General features: G+C 31.8%; 1 protein-coding gene across 13 annotated transcripts in view; it reads right to left on the bottom strand.

The window, feature by feature from the left end:
* EPHA5 (EPH receptor A5) overlaps positions 1–17,939 on the bottom strand; it is a 338,986-nt gene that overhangs the window by 163,266 nt on the left and 157,781 nt on the right. For 4 of the 13 annotated variants that reach the window (XM_019748164.2, XM_019748162.2, XM_019748163.2 and 1 more), the window contains exons 4-5: positions 10,069–10,224; positions 5,555–5,890 (exon numbers count right to left, since the gene is read on the bottom strand). The exons of 4 other annotated variants lie outside the window; for them this stretch is intronic. In XM_019748164.2, coding sequence (XP_019603723.1) covers positions 5,555–5,890; positions 10,069–10,224 — 492 coding nt within the window. The remainder of the gene's footprint in view (positions 1–5,554; positions 5,891–10,068; positions 10,225–17,939) is intronic. 5 more of the 13 variants (XM_019748167.2, XM_074324489.1, XM_019748169.2 and 2 more) reach the window with 2 other exon arrangements.

The raw sequence follows: 17,939 nt of genomic DNA, 5'->3' as shown, positions 1-17,939 counted from the left end.
GACTAGAAGCTTCTTGAACATGAGACTTGCAAAATTCTGTAACTTAAATTTGTGGAAGCATTGGAAATAAGTATGAAAATGGATTTTATGTGTCCCTTACATAGGAGTGAGAAGTAATTTAATTCAAGCTGGTATAAATGCATGATTAGAGATTCTGGACTCAATGAGCTTCCCCAGGTAGCTGGCATACATACTAAATGCTTCTTCTATTATTTGACCAAAATCTGAACTGAAAGGTGGCCTAAGTTAAATAAAGTTCAGATGCTGCGATTACCCTGTCTTATTGCAGAAAAAGGCATTAAATGGCATACTGTCATGAGAATGTTAAATTGGATTTATTTTTCAAGATTTATGAAACCACCCACCAGAAAGGCCCCAGAAGATACCTTCTTCATCATAATGATGAGAGATAAATTGATGAGGACAATGCCACCTTTATAAACAAAATTTATGTTCTTATTTTCTCTGTTCTTTATACTTGAAAACACAGAAGTTGAAGCTGTGGTGAAATGACTTATTTATTTATTTAGGATTCAGGTTTGGCAGAGGCCAAATAGTAGCACTTTACCACTGGAAGGAAGGTGGGCATGGCTTTTGAAACAGACAACAGAATTTGAATAGTAAAAAGTATAGTACTTGGCATCCAGAGACCAAAGCAATGGGCCATTTGATTTGTACCACCAATGATATCAAGGTCTGAGCAATACAAAGCATAATGCAGTGACCTAGTTAGTCATAGTCTCTCATCAATTCCCAGGCCTGACTTAGTTTACTTACCCCATAGCCCCTTAAATGAAGAGAAAAGTGGCTACCCACACTGTACATCCCCCTTTTAACTTTTCTGAATGATATTTCTGGACTTTTTTTTTTTTTTAATACAGTGGGACGGGGTGTAAATGCCCAGACCTTTCAGAGATTACTGAATACTATCTCCAAGCGAACGTTGATTCCTGTGCATCTAGAATAATACTAAGAAACATTGATCTGACTGAAGGCTGTGGAGGTCATATGGTGAATAAGATTTTTGTCCTAAGCTAATATTGCAATTGGTGCAGTGACACCTCTATTCTATCCCTTGATTATTTGACTAGATAATTGGTATGTATTTGGAAAGTTTACCCTGCAACTGGACAAAATCTCTCTTTGTCTCTAAGGCCCATGAAGTAAAAGCTGTACAACTGCAGTAATGGTCAAACTAAAAGCATCTCCCTCCTACCAAAAGAGGAAACAGAAATCTTTATTGTATCCCTGGGGAAATGCAGCAATTAGTACCACCATAAAAAAACACAGAAGAATTAACACGTGGGGTTTACTAACACTTGCAGATTTAAATTACCTGTTTGGTGTGTTTAGAAGACAAATTAATCTTTGCAAATAAAAATACATTTAATCAGGTGGTGATTACAAATACAGCCAATATAGTTTCACCACTGAAGAAAATCAATAAAGAGCCTTACAATTGTTATTATAATAATTGCCTAACAAGTGACAATGAACTTTTTTTAACATCTCAATAAAGAGATCACCGGAAAAAGTTTGTTGTCCCCTTGCCAGAAAAAATGGTTTACTTTCACCATCATGTTTCGGCATTCTCTTAAATTTCCAGCTCTACAGTCTAATTTAGCCTTTTGGAGCCCTAATCATTTCAACATCCTATGAGACATCAGGCTAGTTGACAACATGAATGGCTTCAAACAGAAAGTACCTGATAAAATGGGATTATCATGTCTCCCAGACATCTTTGCAAGAAACAAAAAGTAAAATCTATCACAACATAGGGACTACCTTGCTTAGTGATAGTTTATCTGGGAGAAGTTGGAAAATCCCCTCCCAAGTGTTTGATAGATTTTTGCAACTCATGTCACGCCAAACTAGCCCTCTGAAAAAAAGAGGCCAGGAATCTAAGACTAGATCAAAACAATTAAAATTTGGTCTACTACCGCTCGGAATTCTGATTCTGTACCTTTGCATATTAAAGTATCAGTTGTTTTTTTTGTTTTTTGGTTAGAATGAAGTTATTTTTCTTGGGATAAAATATACATCTGTATATATCAAAATAGCTTTAAACTTTAGCTCTTGATACAGTATGTCTAGTGCAAAATCATTTTAAAATAAAAAATTTTTAAATTGTTTAAAGAATATGATGAATGCACACTATTTTGTAAGCAGAGAACAAAACTCTTAAAGTATTTGATTTCAATTAAACTTTTAATTTTCACACTGTATCATTATACCACTATCTATCTAGCTATGCCCCTATCTATGCATTCGTCTATCTAGAAGAAATACGTTACATACCCTGAAAGAATTTAACAGAACAGAAGTTTTGTCACACAAGTAATCTAAATACTGTTTTACAAAGAAAGATTATCATATGTAAGTCAATTTTTTGAAAAATGTATGGTATAAGAAAGACACAATCTAACTAGAAAACTGGAGAAAGTCAATGAATGTTATCCCTTTTCTAAGTTTAAGAGTTCAATAATGCACATTTTATCCACTTTGCAATTTGACTATTTGTTACAAGTTCTTTACGTAATTAACATACATTTAATTTTCCTGTCATTTTGCCCTTCCTCACAGACAGCATTCTTTTACTTTCATGTAAATTACTTTTTCTCACTTTTTTGGACTGTATATATGTTTATTTTTCTGCACTTTGAAAATCCTCATAGCAATTTTACAGTTCTTTCCTGTCAGCATCAGAACTATCTGCTGTATTTTACAATGACCATAAATTCCAACTAATTTTAATATTTAGCTTGTCATAAAACTCTGTATTTTGACTTGACTTAATTACATGCAAAAGAGTATCATTTGAATTCAGATAACTTCTCCCAAAAGCAAGGTGCTAGACTCCATAATGATATAATGGCTGGGAAAATGTTTGAAATACTGCATAAACATCCATAAATTAATCATTTAATCACCATCAGCAGAAAAGTCATTATTTCTTTTATAGACTGAACAGCCAGTTAGCTAATCAATTCCAGTTCCTAGCTTAATGTAAGATCCTCATCTTGAAAAAAATTACTATTTTTTCTTCTTGTATTTTCTGAATATAATTTTTAATCTAGACAGTCATACATGCATCGATGTTACAAAATATACATCAATAAGAAAATGCTAGAACAAATTACAAATTTGAAACAAATCAATTAAGGAAATGCATTCCTCAAAAAAACCATCCTTAGAGGAGATTGAAACTAAAGTTAAAATCTGCTGAAAGAAGTTTTACATAAAAACTACACAGGATACAGATAACTTTCTTCAATTAAATGCTTAAAGAATATTGAGTCATTAAAAACTACTATGGTCTAGTTTCTATAATGTTAGTCTTTGATAGATGTCCCACAATATTAACATTAAATCTAAGACTTTGTAGTAGCTACTTGAAGTTAAATGTTTGTGGAAATTGAGCTTCAGTTGGTCTGGAATGTCAGATACTGGGGGAAAACATCTTTTTTTTTTTTTTTTTTTTTTGGTAGGTTTGCAAAGATTTTATGGTTTGTGTAGCCTGAAAAATAGGAAAAGAGCAAAAGTCAACACAATGTCTGCTCTGAATAAATGTTTGTTTTACATAACAGATGGATGAAAATTATCCTTTCTTGATACTTAAGGAATTTATAGGTAGTTCGAAATCACACTTTGCAGTTTTAACTGGCCAGCAAGTCAAAAAACTAAAAAATAAATTTAAAAAAATAACAAACTAGAGCAAATACTTTTTAAGCACATCATTTTAAACATTCATTTCCTACATCTAGTTCATCGGAGAAATGTCCTTTCTATCTTTCAAAGAAGTTAAAGTTATGCAAGCTAGAGAATGTTCTCCCAAAGGAAAATAACTCTTAGTGATTGTTCAATACGCTTTTAATATACTAAGGGAAGATTCACAGTAGAGCAAAGTAAGGTTGAAAGATGTTGCACAAGAAACCTAAAATCACACATTTAGAGCCAGCATTTTTCTGATGTGGAAAGGCAGTTCCCATTTACTGAATATTTGTGACATTTAGATGCTGCAATGGAAAAATCGACTTATATTAGTATTGTCAGTAGCTGAGTCTATACTGAAGAAAAACTTAATTTTCACTATTCCTACACAGCTCTTTAGACCTTTTTTTAGTTCTACCTTAGGTTGGGGAGCAAATGGAGAAACATATAAAGGATTTACTGAGAAATATAGTATATGTATGTGCAATGTTTTCTCTAATGGAATAAAAAAAAATCTGTGAACATGCATTTAAAAAGAATAAAACATCTAGAATGTTCAGAATGTTTCTTAGTGAATTATTCAAATACCTTCATATAATCTAAAATACTCTAGAATGTTTCCCTCAGTTTTATCAATCAGAAGCAACTATTAACTCAACTGCATGCATTTTCTACCTCTTGAGTGCTAACCACATGATTTATCTGATACATCCAACAATTCAAGTTATTTTGGCCAAGACTTCATTACCAACAGCATTCTCTTGTAAATCAGTCATTCCACAACCTAGAAACTTAAACTAAGTCTGATTAGATTCAGTTAGAAACATCCTATTTCACTGAGTATGGCTGACAATGATGTCCATACTGACCAAAGTCTACCTGAGGCACTAAGAAGGTGACAAGCTTACATCCTTAGACTGAATGAGAATTATGACCAGGGAAGAGAGGGAAATTATAACTTGTTGGCTTTTATTACCTCTCTCAACCTCAGATACCTTTGTTGACAAAAACAGGTTATACATTATATTTACAGTCTTTGAATAATTATTGCCACATAATAGGTTGAATTATAAAATCAGTCATAGTTTATGTATGGTTTTCATTTTACCAGAAAAGAAGCCTCCTGTGTTGATTTGTATAAAAGTGAGTATTTGAGGGGGAAATATGGGGAAATTAGTTTAAGCACAACTGTATTCTCTACTCTCTAATAATTACTCCCTAATAATCCCAAGATTTTCATATGGAAGATTGATGTGTTTTCATATGGTTGTACATAGTTTATAGTTATTCTAATTGTGATGAATGGATATATTAAAAATTAATTTAATGCACTCTTGTTATAATAATAACAGAAATTATAAGAAAATACTTTTTCAGTCTGCAAGGAAAATTCAGCTGTGGTGCCAAACAAACAAATTAACAAACAAGGAAATAAAACCTGCCTGATTACATGCTAAATTAAAAAACTTAAAGTAAACAAAACAATAAAAAATATTGACTTGAGCTATAGTGATTGCACTGCTTGTAATTTTGAGATAAAAAAGTATTTGCTACAAATGGATTTGAGCCAGAAATGTATTTTTAATGAAAAAATTCAATTAAAATATCTTTTTTTTCCACCATCCATGAATGTGTCTGATGAGAAAGCCTAGCCTTTATTTGTTTAAAACTGAAAAAAAAAAAAAAAAAAAAAAGCATGTTGAGATATATTCTACTTCAAGTTCTAATGCTCTGGTTTGTGAGAAATTCTCTCAACAGATCTCAGACAACATAGCCCTCAGCTCTGGAGAGAACTTACAGAGCTTGGCCTAAGGTACATGATTTGGTTGGACGTCACACTTACCTGCTTGATTTGTGGTTACATTTACAGACACATACTGCCGGGCTCCTGGACTCAAGTTGGACACTCCATTCACTGCCTCAATCTCAAAGGTATAGTTTGTGTGAGCGAGCAGGTCCACCATCATGACAGAGGTGTTTTTCAGGCCGATTTGCTGGGGGAGGTACCTGACATGACCTCCACACTCATCACACACACCTGCATAGGAGTTGCACTTCTTGCATGCAATATAATATGACACATCTTTCCTTCCACCAGTGTCAGCAGGAGGAATCCATTCCAGAAAGACACTAGTTTCATTAACATTTGAGATGGCATTCCGAGGAGGTGAGGGGGGTCCTGGTTTGCAAAAAAAAAAATATATTGAGAAAAATATATATTAAGATGACAAAATTTACTACACAAGTACCTAGTCTAAAGGAGGGGGAAAAAAATGATTTGCAATCAATCTTTTAATAGGGAGAATCAAAGACTCATCATTTGTAACAATATTTAAAAAAATCTTGTTATAGTTTTATAGAGACAATAGTGGGGTTTATACTGTACAGAAATTACTGATCTTGGAATTGTTATAACACTAGTTGAGTATAGCAGATATTTTGCTTAGGTTATATATAAATACATATGGATTAAAACTATATATGCAAAATAATGTTAGATAAAATTATATACTTAAAAAGTGGCAAGTCCTTTGGCAAACACAAGGAACAAAATCCTCCTTGGGACTGTACTAATTACTTCCTAATTGATAGTTGTCCCTGAAACTTAGGAAGTAAACATGAAGGATTATTAAGCAATGAGAACAGCTAAAAAGAGGATTTTTCAATGCAGCTCTTGACTACAAATTCTGCACAAGAAAAACCTTAGCATTAGCATACTCAAAATCAATTGTGTATCTACTAATAAATCACCAATAGAATTTGAAACCATACCTCATATGTCAAGAAAACACTAGAATTTAAGTAGTTGGTCAACATAACAATCTGTAATAAAGTTTCTTTTTTTTTTTTTTTTTAATAAAGTTTCTTTTACTCTGATATTGTTTTCATATGTTGGCTGTCTGCAAATTATGAATTTTACTTAATTGGAAATCTGAACTTTATTTTAAAAATAACTCAAAAAACTACAATAGGAAGAATGAAAGTATTCAGATCTTGAAGGACCAGCAGAACGAATTTATAAATAAATAATTAATAATATCCATTTCTATACTATTTCAACTATTTCTGAAACTAACAATTAGCATACTAAAGAGAACTAAAGTTGATTACATATCAATTGTAATAAATGTACCACTCTGGTGAGGGATGTTGATAATGGGGGAAACTGTGCATATGTGGGGACAGGAGCTATATGGCAAATCCGAATCATTTTTCTGAATTTTGCTGTGAAGCTAAAATTGGTCTAAAAAAAATGAAGTTTTTTTTTTTTTTTAAATTGATTGCATAATGTCAAAACCTACAGTCGATTTTCAGATACTTAGAGTTAAAACTTCAGTTAGTTGTTAATATTATGTTATCAGACGTTCTCAAAGAGAACATAAATTTATATATGTTTTAGACTTAATTAGTAAAGGTTTTCTGATAGGAAATAAAAGACTGTGGTTATAGTTGAATGGTTTATAAACATAAATTAAGCGAATATAGGATGATTAACTTAGCTATATTAATATTAATATTTGTTCTAGATATAGATATTAATATTAATTTTAACTAATATTAATTCCATATAAAATGTATTAATCCTTGACTATTAAGGACTAAATTTAAAAGTGATAGGAAAGGTGCCTAGTATTTACAAAATGTCATTTAAACTTAAAGGACCCCATAACCTAAGAGTTGCCATTTTTGACAAAATAATCCCCACCTTGGCCATATTTATGGTTGAACCCTGTGAATTTTTCCTTACGTACAAACTCACACATTTCGATATAGAACAGTCACTTTTAAGTTCGTTCAAACAATTTGAAGATGGAAATACAAGTGTTTTGTTTTACTACAACTTTTAGCTTATTTAACAATGGAAAGTTATGGAGAAAATGTGATTTCAGATCAAAAGGTTACAGGCTTACTTCTGAGAAAAAGGTAAAATACACCTGAAATATGTCTATTTCAAAAAGATATCAAATGTCTATGTTTTTTCCTGCCAACTGAAATAGGCCTACATATAACATCTTTCTTCTAAATCTGCAAAAATGCAGCAAAGTCTGACTTCCTTTTCTCCTGACACTGCTAACAGCCCCTCAATATTTGAGTGAGGGCACATATGCCTTTAAAGTCGCAATGAAACTCAAATTCAAGTGAAGCCCTAAAGTAGAAGCAGAGGCTCAGACTAACTTGCACCTAATGATATTCCACTGCCTGCAGATCGATGCTATATACGAGCCAAAGTAGCGCTGGGAGAAGTACCCTTGATTTAAGAAGATTCGTTCTGTTTTCCAGATTATATATATGTATGTATGTGTATATATATATATATATATATATACACACACACACATATATATATGGAATTATATATATGTATATACATAAATAGGAACCATATAAATATATATACACACACACAAACACACACACACATATATATATACTTCATAAATATACATATATGTATATATGTGTATACATACATACGCATATGTATACATATGTACATATAGTAAATGGAGTTGAAACCATAAATTTAATTCCAAAGAGCCAAAGGGAAAGCAAATTCTTTATTTTCATCTGAATATCACTCAAGCCATCTGTTCAAGGGATGATATGTGGTATTTGTGGTAGCACGAATGCAACTAAACACAGAACACCCACATTCCACACTCACACATTATATACTAGAAAGATCTTCCTCATGAGTCACAATAGTCTCTTTCAGAAACGCATACAAATTAGTGTTCTTTTGAGACCCAGTGTTAGAAATTCACATACTTGGAGACAGAGAATATATGAAGCTTCAGGTCCTAAAACGAGTGCTAAGCAGCCTTTGCCACCAGAACACCAGCTCTCCCCATTTCCAGACTTTATAAATTTACAGAAACGGAGACTCACAGTTATGCTAACAAAGAGAAAGATGATGGCTCGACCATTCAAATAAATTATATATAAAATTAATTATAAAATTAATGAAATTTAAAAGGTAATGCAAGACATAGTTTTCTCTCCCTAATTTATCACTCTATTGTCTAGCCAACATTTCCCTGCACTATTTGGGCATTCTTTTGCTCTGAATAATAGAAATAATCTCCACTGCAATCAAAATATACCACATTCAATCATAGTTTGTATCGCCTCTATTCAAATTTATTCTCCCAAAAGTGTATATAATAATGTGATTTACTCATTTGAAAAGGAACTTTGTATAATTAGTAATCACTTAACTCATAAAATGATCAGTCCTGTGATAAAAGAATGATCTTTAGCAATATAAAGCTAATCAATGCCAATGCTTTAAAGAATTAAAATATATTCCACTGACATTATGAAATTCAGAAACTAAAATTCAGATAAAATTTCAGTTTGTAATTATTTGATTAAAGCCACTGTATGTCTTTATATTTAATTCTAATGAATACTGCATTTCAAAAACTTTTTCATCATCTTTGAGGGCAACTACAAACCAATGGAATCTAAAATAGTAAAACAAGGCAGGTCATGAAAATTTAATGTTATGCGGTAAGAGGATCCACTTTTCTCTCATTTTCTGTTTTTATTTGATTTGCTATAGGGACCATGGATGTGGAAAGTTTTGTCATCAAACAAATACATAGATTTGTTTCCTTCCCAGAAATATGAGGCTCACTAAAAAAACAAAATCACCAAAAGCATTAATGGAGGTTAATGCATCTACTAGAAATGTTGGAATTAGGTGTTTAATATTCATCACCCTAATTACACGATTATTTGATCATGTACGTAATAATAGATAAGGACATTCACTCATAAGAAACATGACAACTGCTTGAAAATCTTAGCTAAAATATTGGTTTTATATTTGACTCAAATCTGATTTGCCAACCCCCAGTTCTCCATGTTCGTGTAGTGTTTACTATCTTCTTTTATAAATGACCTTCCCATTGGCCTTTGAAGCTTAGTGGGGCAAGTTAGAACAAGAAGGTGAAAGTCCCATTAACTGCACTTTTATGTGATCAGAAAGCTGGGTTGGAGGAAGAAGAAGAAAACTTACCATGAACAGGGAAATGGATTGATATGAGTCATGTTTGGCTACTGTGAATACTAATAGAAAATAGAAAATTAAAGGAGAAGTTCTATGCCTGTGTTTCAGATGTTGAATTTGAAATTAGGGAAAATGGATGCTTCTCAGAGTGAGTGATAAAAGAGCCTCAAATGTTTCAATGCTTACTCGAGAAGATTGAAATGTGGTGAAAAACTATATTAGAAGATTAAACCATTATGCCTGTTTTAGGGGAAATGGTAATAGAATGGAACAGGCACCTCCATGCTCTTTCTTCAAACTGGTGAAAGTTAGCATCACCAAATATCCATGGGTTTCCTTACTTGTGCATGCCATTGTGGGTGGATCAGACTCCCTCCTGAAATAATCCTTTTCACAGACACAAGAGGTTGAAGCTTCCTCATGGGTATAACTGTGAGGTGGACATTTGCTGCAGCTCTGGCTGTGAGGTGAGGCTTTGAAGAACCCAGGTCTGCACACTGTCAAAAGAAATAAGAGACTAAGCTTTTCCCTGGAACAGATGCAGTGTTTGTTTTGTGAATAGTGTCATTATTTTGACTAGTATACACAGATTACACATAATACAATCTTTGCATTAATTTCAATTTTTATAAGCTTCTGAATCATAAATACCAGGCTATTCATTCAGATAATCAAATATTTATTTTAAATATTTAAATTAAACATGTTTGAAATGTTACATATTTTGAATTATTTTTATGCTACAAGAGCTTATGAGAAATTATATTATGAAAGGTACTTATTTGTATTTAAAACTGAAACAGTGCTTTGACTATAATTTTCATTTCCTCTATTAATACATCTTACATTAAAGAAATGCACATTTTCCATTATGCTCATAGAATTGTATGGTACAAAGTAGGCGCTCAAATTTTTGTTATTAAATGAACGAATTAATTAATTAATAAATTAATAGTTGCTAAAGGCTTTATAAATTATCTTAGATTAGGGAGGATGCATGAATGAGCTGGTGTATCATCCACATTATATTGTAATTTCAGGAGGAGTTGGATTTTAGGCATTTATTTTAGATTTTACTCCATTTTAGAATTTTTCATTGATTCAATATGCATTTATTCTAATATCAGTCATACTTACACAAATCATAATGATCTTTAAGGGTGAAAAGTGTGTTTCATTTAATTTTGCATTAACAATGTTTATCACAGTGTTTGACCCCATTAGGTGTTTATAAATTGTTATGTAATGCATGAATGAATGAATAGCATGGCATGAAAATTGTAACTGAAGTATTAAGAATAAAGAAAATGTTCTCTGATATTTTTGTAAACATTTCTAAGTTGGTAGTCAGGTAAACAAGTGCTAATTAAGTAAATATTTTTTTTATTCTGTGCATTCTCTAGAGATTTATATTTTTCTTTCTCCTCAGTGGCTAATAAAGTCAAACTTCAATATTCCAATTGCCTAGTATGGGCCAACTGAAGATTGACAGACACCAAACTGATGGTTTGATTACTTTTGGGGCTTATTTACATAAAGCTAATCAACCATCTATATTATTTCTATTTTAAAAATTATCTCTCTCTCTCCGTGTGTGTGTGTGTATGTGTGTGTGTGTATACACACAGAGGATGCCAAAAAAATGTATACGCATTTTAAGAAAGGAAAACTGTATTAAAATTGTAATACTCAATATCTATACTGATAACAAAAGATGACTACAAATCACGTTTGACTTCTGCAACTACAAGATGTGCTCAAAGTGGTTACCATCAGCATCCAGATACTTCTGATCTTGGCGAACTACTGCTGGAGTAACGTTGACCGAGTATTCACTTGCATATATATTTTTGGCACCACCGTGTATGTATATGTATGTGGTGTGTACACACACACACACACACACACACAGCATATGGGGGGCTGCCAAAAGAATGTATACACACGACTTGTACTAATCTTTTGTTATCGATAGATATTAGTACACTTTTAATATAGTTTTTTTTCTTTCTAAAACATATATACATTTTTTTGGCACCGTGTGTGTGTGTGTGTGTGTGTGTGTGTGTGTGTGTGTGTAAACATTTATTCATGATTCAATTAACATTTGCTAAAAGTCAAAGGTAAACTTGTATTTCAATAAAAATTTTTGAGACATAATGAATTGGGGCTAGGTTTCATGTGACATAAATTATCTGAAGTTTTAGTAATCCATGCTAAGTCTTTTTGCCATCACCAGAATAATCAGGAATTGACAAAACTGAGAAGGTACTTTTTTCACTAGATCTAATTATAGCTATAGTAAAGCCTTAATGCTCTTATAAATTCAGAGAATGGGAAGGTATTTGAAAGATAAGAAGAGCTTCTTGATAGTATTAGGGACATTCTTGTAGTTAAATGATTAGGAGAAGATTTAAAATATTATTTTTCTTATAATAGGATTGCTGTAGCAGCTAGTACCATTCTTAGTTAAATTATCCGATTTTCTTCTTTTATCTTTTTATTCCCACTTTAAACATTATTTGTTTTCAAAGACATGAAGTGCCAATCCACACATTCTGCATATTTGAAATTCTTTTATCATTCATGAAACAAAAGTCATTTCTTTTCTTTTTAATGAGTGCCTTTTAACAAAAATTTTATATGATACCCTATATAAAACTGCTGTTCAACCCTCTATGGGAATTTTGGAAGTAGGAAATAATACAAATGAAGTAAAAACTTGATAAATGTGTTTTCCTATTCAGTAGTTCAACAAATTGCTTTCAGCAAGCGTGGTGGGCCAGAAATTTTGCTTGGTACTTGGTTACAGAGGTACACAAGATAGATATGTCTCTGCCTTTATGTGTCTTAAAGGTATTTCATAAATAATTAGAAATATGAGTATGCTAGGAAAGAAAAAGAGCTATGAGAGTGAACATCAACACCTAATTTAGGCTGGAATGTAAAGAAGACTTTCCTAAGGAAGCTGAATCTTTGCTGAGATGTAGGTCAGGAATATTATCCAGTTTGAATAGGAGTACTGCAGTCCCTTAGAGGGAAAAATCCTTTTGAAGGATGAAAAGAGATGGAGAACAAATAGGGAGATGGGGAAAACTAAAGAGTTGATCAGGGAAGGTAATAGGAATAGAGTGGTAGCGATAAAGTCAAACAAGAAAGAGGACACCAGGTCACAAACACCTAGCTTTTATTATTTGGGGCTTTAATTTATGATTGAAGAGAGGTTATAAGCAAGGAAATAATAAGATCAAAACGGTGTTAAAGAGATCATTTCACAGTAGCATGGGTAAGCAATTGGAAAGGAGCATGGATGGAGGTCATTGGCCCTTTTGTTTCAGTTGAATTGGTCCAGAAACAGTCTGTTGCATGACAAGAGTGGTTCCAATGGTGAGAGAAAAAGAAGGGGAATTCAGCAGATAAGCGTGAGGTGAAATCAACAAGTTTCCATAATATATTTAATGGGTCAGATGAGTGAGTGGGAAATCCTAAGAATGACTGTAAGGTATTTGGCTCAAATTACAGGCTTAAACAGGAAATACCGGTGCTATTTTCTCAGATAGAAAACACTAGATATGAAATGTATTTGGGGGAAGATAATGATTACGTTTAAATTTTTATTTAATTTGAAGTAGCTGAAGAAATCCAAACAGAGGTATAGAGAGGAAAACTGTGGGCTCAATATAGTCCAAGAAAAATATCACAAAACCATAATTATTCATTGGCTTCAAAGCATGGCCTCAAATCCAAATGGGACATGTAATGCTACTAGACAATCTTAGTATTATTTTCCTAGTTAATTTCAGTTCCCAGCATCAACATGAGTATTACTGTGTTTCCCCAAAAATAAGACCTAGACAGACTATTAGCTCTAATGCATCTTTTGGAGCGAAAATTAATATAAGACGTGGTCTTATATAAGACCTGGTATTATATTATATTATATTATATTATATTATATTATATTATATTATATTATATTATATTTATTATATTTCTGGTATTATATTATATTGTATTGTATTATATTATATTATATTATAAGACCCAGTATTATATTATATTAAAATAAGACCGGGTCTTATATTAATTTTTGCTTCAAAAGACACATTAGAGCTGACGGGCCGGCTAGGTCTTATTTTGGGGGAAACATGGCATGTAGCTTCTCCTCTTCCTTCTAATTTATTATAATCTCTGTTCCTTTGTGACTCCTAGTTGGTACCTTAATATGCTGAGGAAACAGAAATCATCAGAGAGGAACTTTCTAATTTTCCTACCTTTAAATCTCCAAACCTATACAGACTTGTACCCACGCTCTCTACCTTAAATATCTTTATTTGAATTAGGAACCCATCTCCACTCTCTGAGAGTAATTTTTCTAAGAGTAATTTTTCAAGTGTCTACTATTCATTTTAATGTCATTCTCTCTCTCTCCCCCTCTCTCTTTCTCCTCTTTCTCCAAACCTAATCATTTACATAAGCCCAATACAATTTTCAAGAACTTTGGAATGAAAACAAAGTGAAACAAAATAAAATAACAACAACACAACTATCAATCTCAATTTTTTATCAATCTCACTTGATCCCAATTCTCCCTGTAACTACCAAACAGTTTTGTTCCCTTTCAGAACATAGCTTCTTAAATTATTTTCTACACATGCATCTTTAGTTCCTCATTTTAAATCACACACTGACACATTCCACTCCACTGAAACTACTCAATTAAAACCGCTTTTGTTAAGACTGCAGTCATGTCTGTCATTGCCATACTTACTTCTCTACAACATTTGATCAAGCCCTCTTTTGGGAAATTACAGTTAATTTTACTGCAAAATGATAGCTAGCATAGCCTACAAGTTTCCACAAAATATTTAAGAAATCCTTCAAATGTGGTCCCCTGCAACGCTCCCTATCTCCACCCGCACTAACCTACTTACAATTTTCTGCTCTTAAGGAGCTCCTCTATCATTCTCTGAATATTGTAGGAAAAGCATTCCAGGTCAAAAGACAGGAAGTGTAAGTCAGGAGGAAAAAAAAAAAAAGCTTGCAGTCCACAAAGTCCACAATAAAGACTGGATTCAACATGAATGCATTTGGAAGACACTATTGGTATCATGATTATTATATTTTGAGTCCATTTTTTCAGTAAAGCACTGTGGCAAGGTAGGTTTGCACTGTGGTGAGAATATAACAGTTGTACTCCACACACTGAAGTTACAACATATTTGAGAAGACAAGAAGTAAACAAGTAATAATCCAAAGAAACAAAATTGATTTTTTGCATTTTAATTATGACAAGATTTAACAAATAATTATTTAAGTAAGTAGTAAAATTTCTCTAAATTCCAACTTGATACATTTCATTCAAAATAAAAGAAGCTTCTGGAGCAAAATTGTTTCACATGATCCTTGTTTGTACATTGCCTAAAGAGTATTTGGAAAATACTATGCAAGTCCATTTAAGTTGGGCAAGGAGTAGCAGAAAAAATATGCATACTACTTTGACATGTTTCATAAGACTATTCTGGTAATCCTTTGGAGGGAAGGAAACTATTTGTAGTAATTTCGATTCTAATCCATGTTTCCCAGCTCATTTTAAGTGCTACCTTTTCCACGTTTCTTGTGTTGATCGCCATGATAACATATTTTTTTCTTCCACATCCTTTAGAACTTTGAACCATTTATTTAGCGACTCCCTTATGGCAGACAGCAGAATTTTTGTCATAATCTTATGTGTATGAATTCTTATCTGTTCCCAACTCATACCTATACACATTCTGGAAAATGGAATCTGTTCATTTGATTTTCATCATACGAGAATATAGTAGCATAGGCTCTTGTACTGAGTACATAGTCATCAGTATTTATTGGTGTAAATAGTACATTTGTGTACTCAGGGTCTAAATGACATAGCAGGAACTTACTAAAAGCTGGTTAACCTGAATTATTTAAATATTCAGTCCAGGAAAGTAAAAAATATGTATTACATCTACACTCGCTACTTTGGTAGTTTCTTAGTAGTTTTTCAGAAACTACCAACACTCTAGGTCTTATATTTATTACTTCAAATACAAGGATGTTAATGACATGTATTAAAATACAGTTTTCAAATCGAACCAGAAAAAAGCATGCCATCATGATTCAAATGAATAGAGGCCTTTATTTTTTAAATTGTGAAAGGGTGATGCATATTCTGATTAAGAACTTTTTTTCAAGTTCTCAAAATTACAAAATTGGTTAAACTGACAATTTACGATGTTTTTCACATTTTTTAATTGTTACTTAAATTACTTTTAACATTTCCAAAATATTTTACTCTTCAAGATGTATCACCCATGGGATAACTAAGTGATTTATTTTTACAATTCAAAGTCAACCCTCCAGGAGCATGGACACCAAGAAAATTAAAAATCAAAGTAATGTAGAAAATACTATTTTTGTAATTTAGAATATTATAACTCTCCCCATTAGAATTAAAATGCATATATCATTTTAAATATATATATATATAGGTATATATATATACCTATATATATATACCTATATATATATCAATGAAAATAAAAGTGCACAGACTGTTGCTGTCTATAGTGTTCAAGATATAATTAACCTTCAAAGAGTTATTGAATTTATCCAATTGTGTTTTATTAAAAATGACAGAAAATCACTATGAACAGGATTTTTACCATAGTTTTGTCATATGTGAATTACCAGAGGACATAAGCTAAGTCAGATTTGTCCTTCAGATTTTTCAAAATTAGGTCCCCATAAGATAGTTTGGTCTATTTTAAAAGATACGTTTATTAAGAAAAACACAACATGCAAAAAAAAACAACCAAAAAAAAAAAACTCAAAATATGTCAAATAACATTTATACTAAAATTCAACTATGATAGCATACTTATCTTCACATTTAAAATATCTGCTCAGTATCAAAAATAGTTATGGGGTTAAAAAACTGATACAATTAAAATAGATTTTAAACTGTGAACTCTACAATTTGGCAACACCTCTTGAATGTTTGCAAACAGAAAAAGGAGAAGGATCCTACTTAAGAATTTGAAATTGTTGGCTGATCAGAATATATTTAAATTACTAAAAGCAATAAAGCTAATTATAATATTAGAAAATAATATCACAGAAGAACAAGAATATTACTGATAAATACATTAAATCTCTCTCTACAGATATATTTTTTACTTAGGCTCACCAAATATTGACATGAGCTCAAAAAACTTATATGATATTTATAAATGAAGAGTAAAATTAGTTACATATCCCTCACATATTCATTCATTCAATATATATAATAAATTAGACCTATGTGGCATGAACAGTACTTAACACTGTATCTACAGATATAATTAAAATTTATTCATTGCTGTTAGGTCATTAAATAACGTAGTCATCTGTGGTGATTGCTTATATGCTGCCTGGCATATATTTAGACATTCATTAATTCAGCAATGGTACTGAGTATTAATATACCCAATTAAAAAAATGATCAAGTCTAATATCTCCTTCCCATAATTTAGGATAAGAAATTACCTTACCACCTCCTCAAGAGTTTAGAAGAGCACAATATCCTTAAATTTAGTAAAAATGTATTATAATATCACTTCCTGTTTTATTCCTAAAATAGAACTTATATACTCCATAACTAATAACAAAGTTAGAAAATATACTTAAAATTTAAAATATACTTAAAATATACTGAAGAAAACATATGTAGATATAACCAACGTATTAAAACATCTAGGACAGAATGTTTGTTATGGTCAAGTTAAGCACATTGATTCAATTATTGTTTATTTCATAACTATTCCTCTACAAATAATGTGGCTTCTTAAGATAAAATAGTTAAGCTAAATTAATTTCAGTTTTACAAGTTAAATTATAGGAGTCTTGCAGAATATTCTATGAAAAGACATTCTGCAGTGATGTGATCATATATTTTTTCCATGTTGGCTACATGGACAAAGTTGAGATACATTAACTGAACCATGAAACTCACTTTGGCTTGGAATGGACTGACATATGGCCTATAAGCCATGGATAATTGTAAATCACTACCTGAATATTTTATATTTATCTAACTGAATCTCCCCTAAAATAAATGCCACATAATTTCAGCAATTCTTCAAAGTCTTCTACAGTCCATGTAAGGATGCATATTTATCTCAAATAATAGAATCCATGGTATCTCTCCAAGCAG

This window comes from Rhinolophus sinicus, linkage group LG02, assembly GCF_036562045.2.
Source record: "Rhinolophus sinicus isolate RSC01 linkage group LG02, ASM3656204v1, whole genome shotgun sequence".
In the NCBI taxonomy this organism is placed as follows: domain Eukaryota; kingdom Metazoa; phylum Chordata; class Mammalia; order Chiroptera; family Rhinolophidae; genus Rhinolophus; species Rhinolophus sinicus.
Note: the sequence above shows the minus strand (reverse complement) of the source record. Positions and strands in the feature narration are given on the sequence as shown.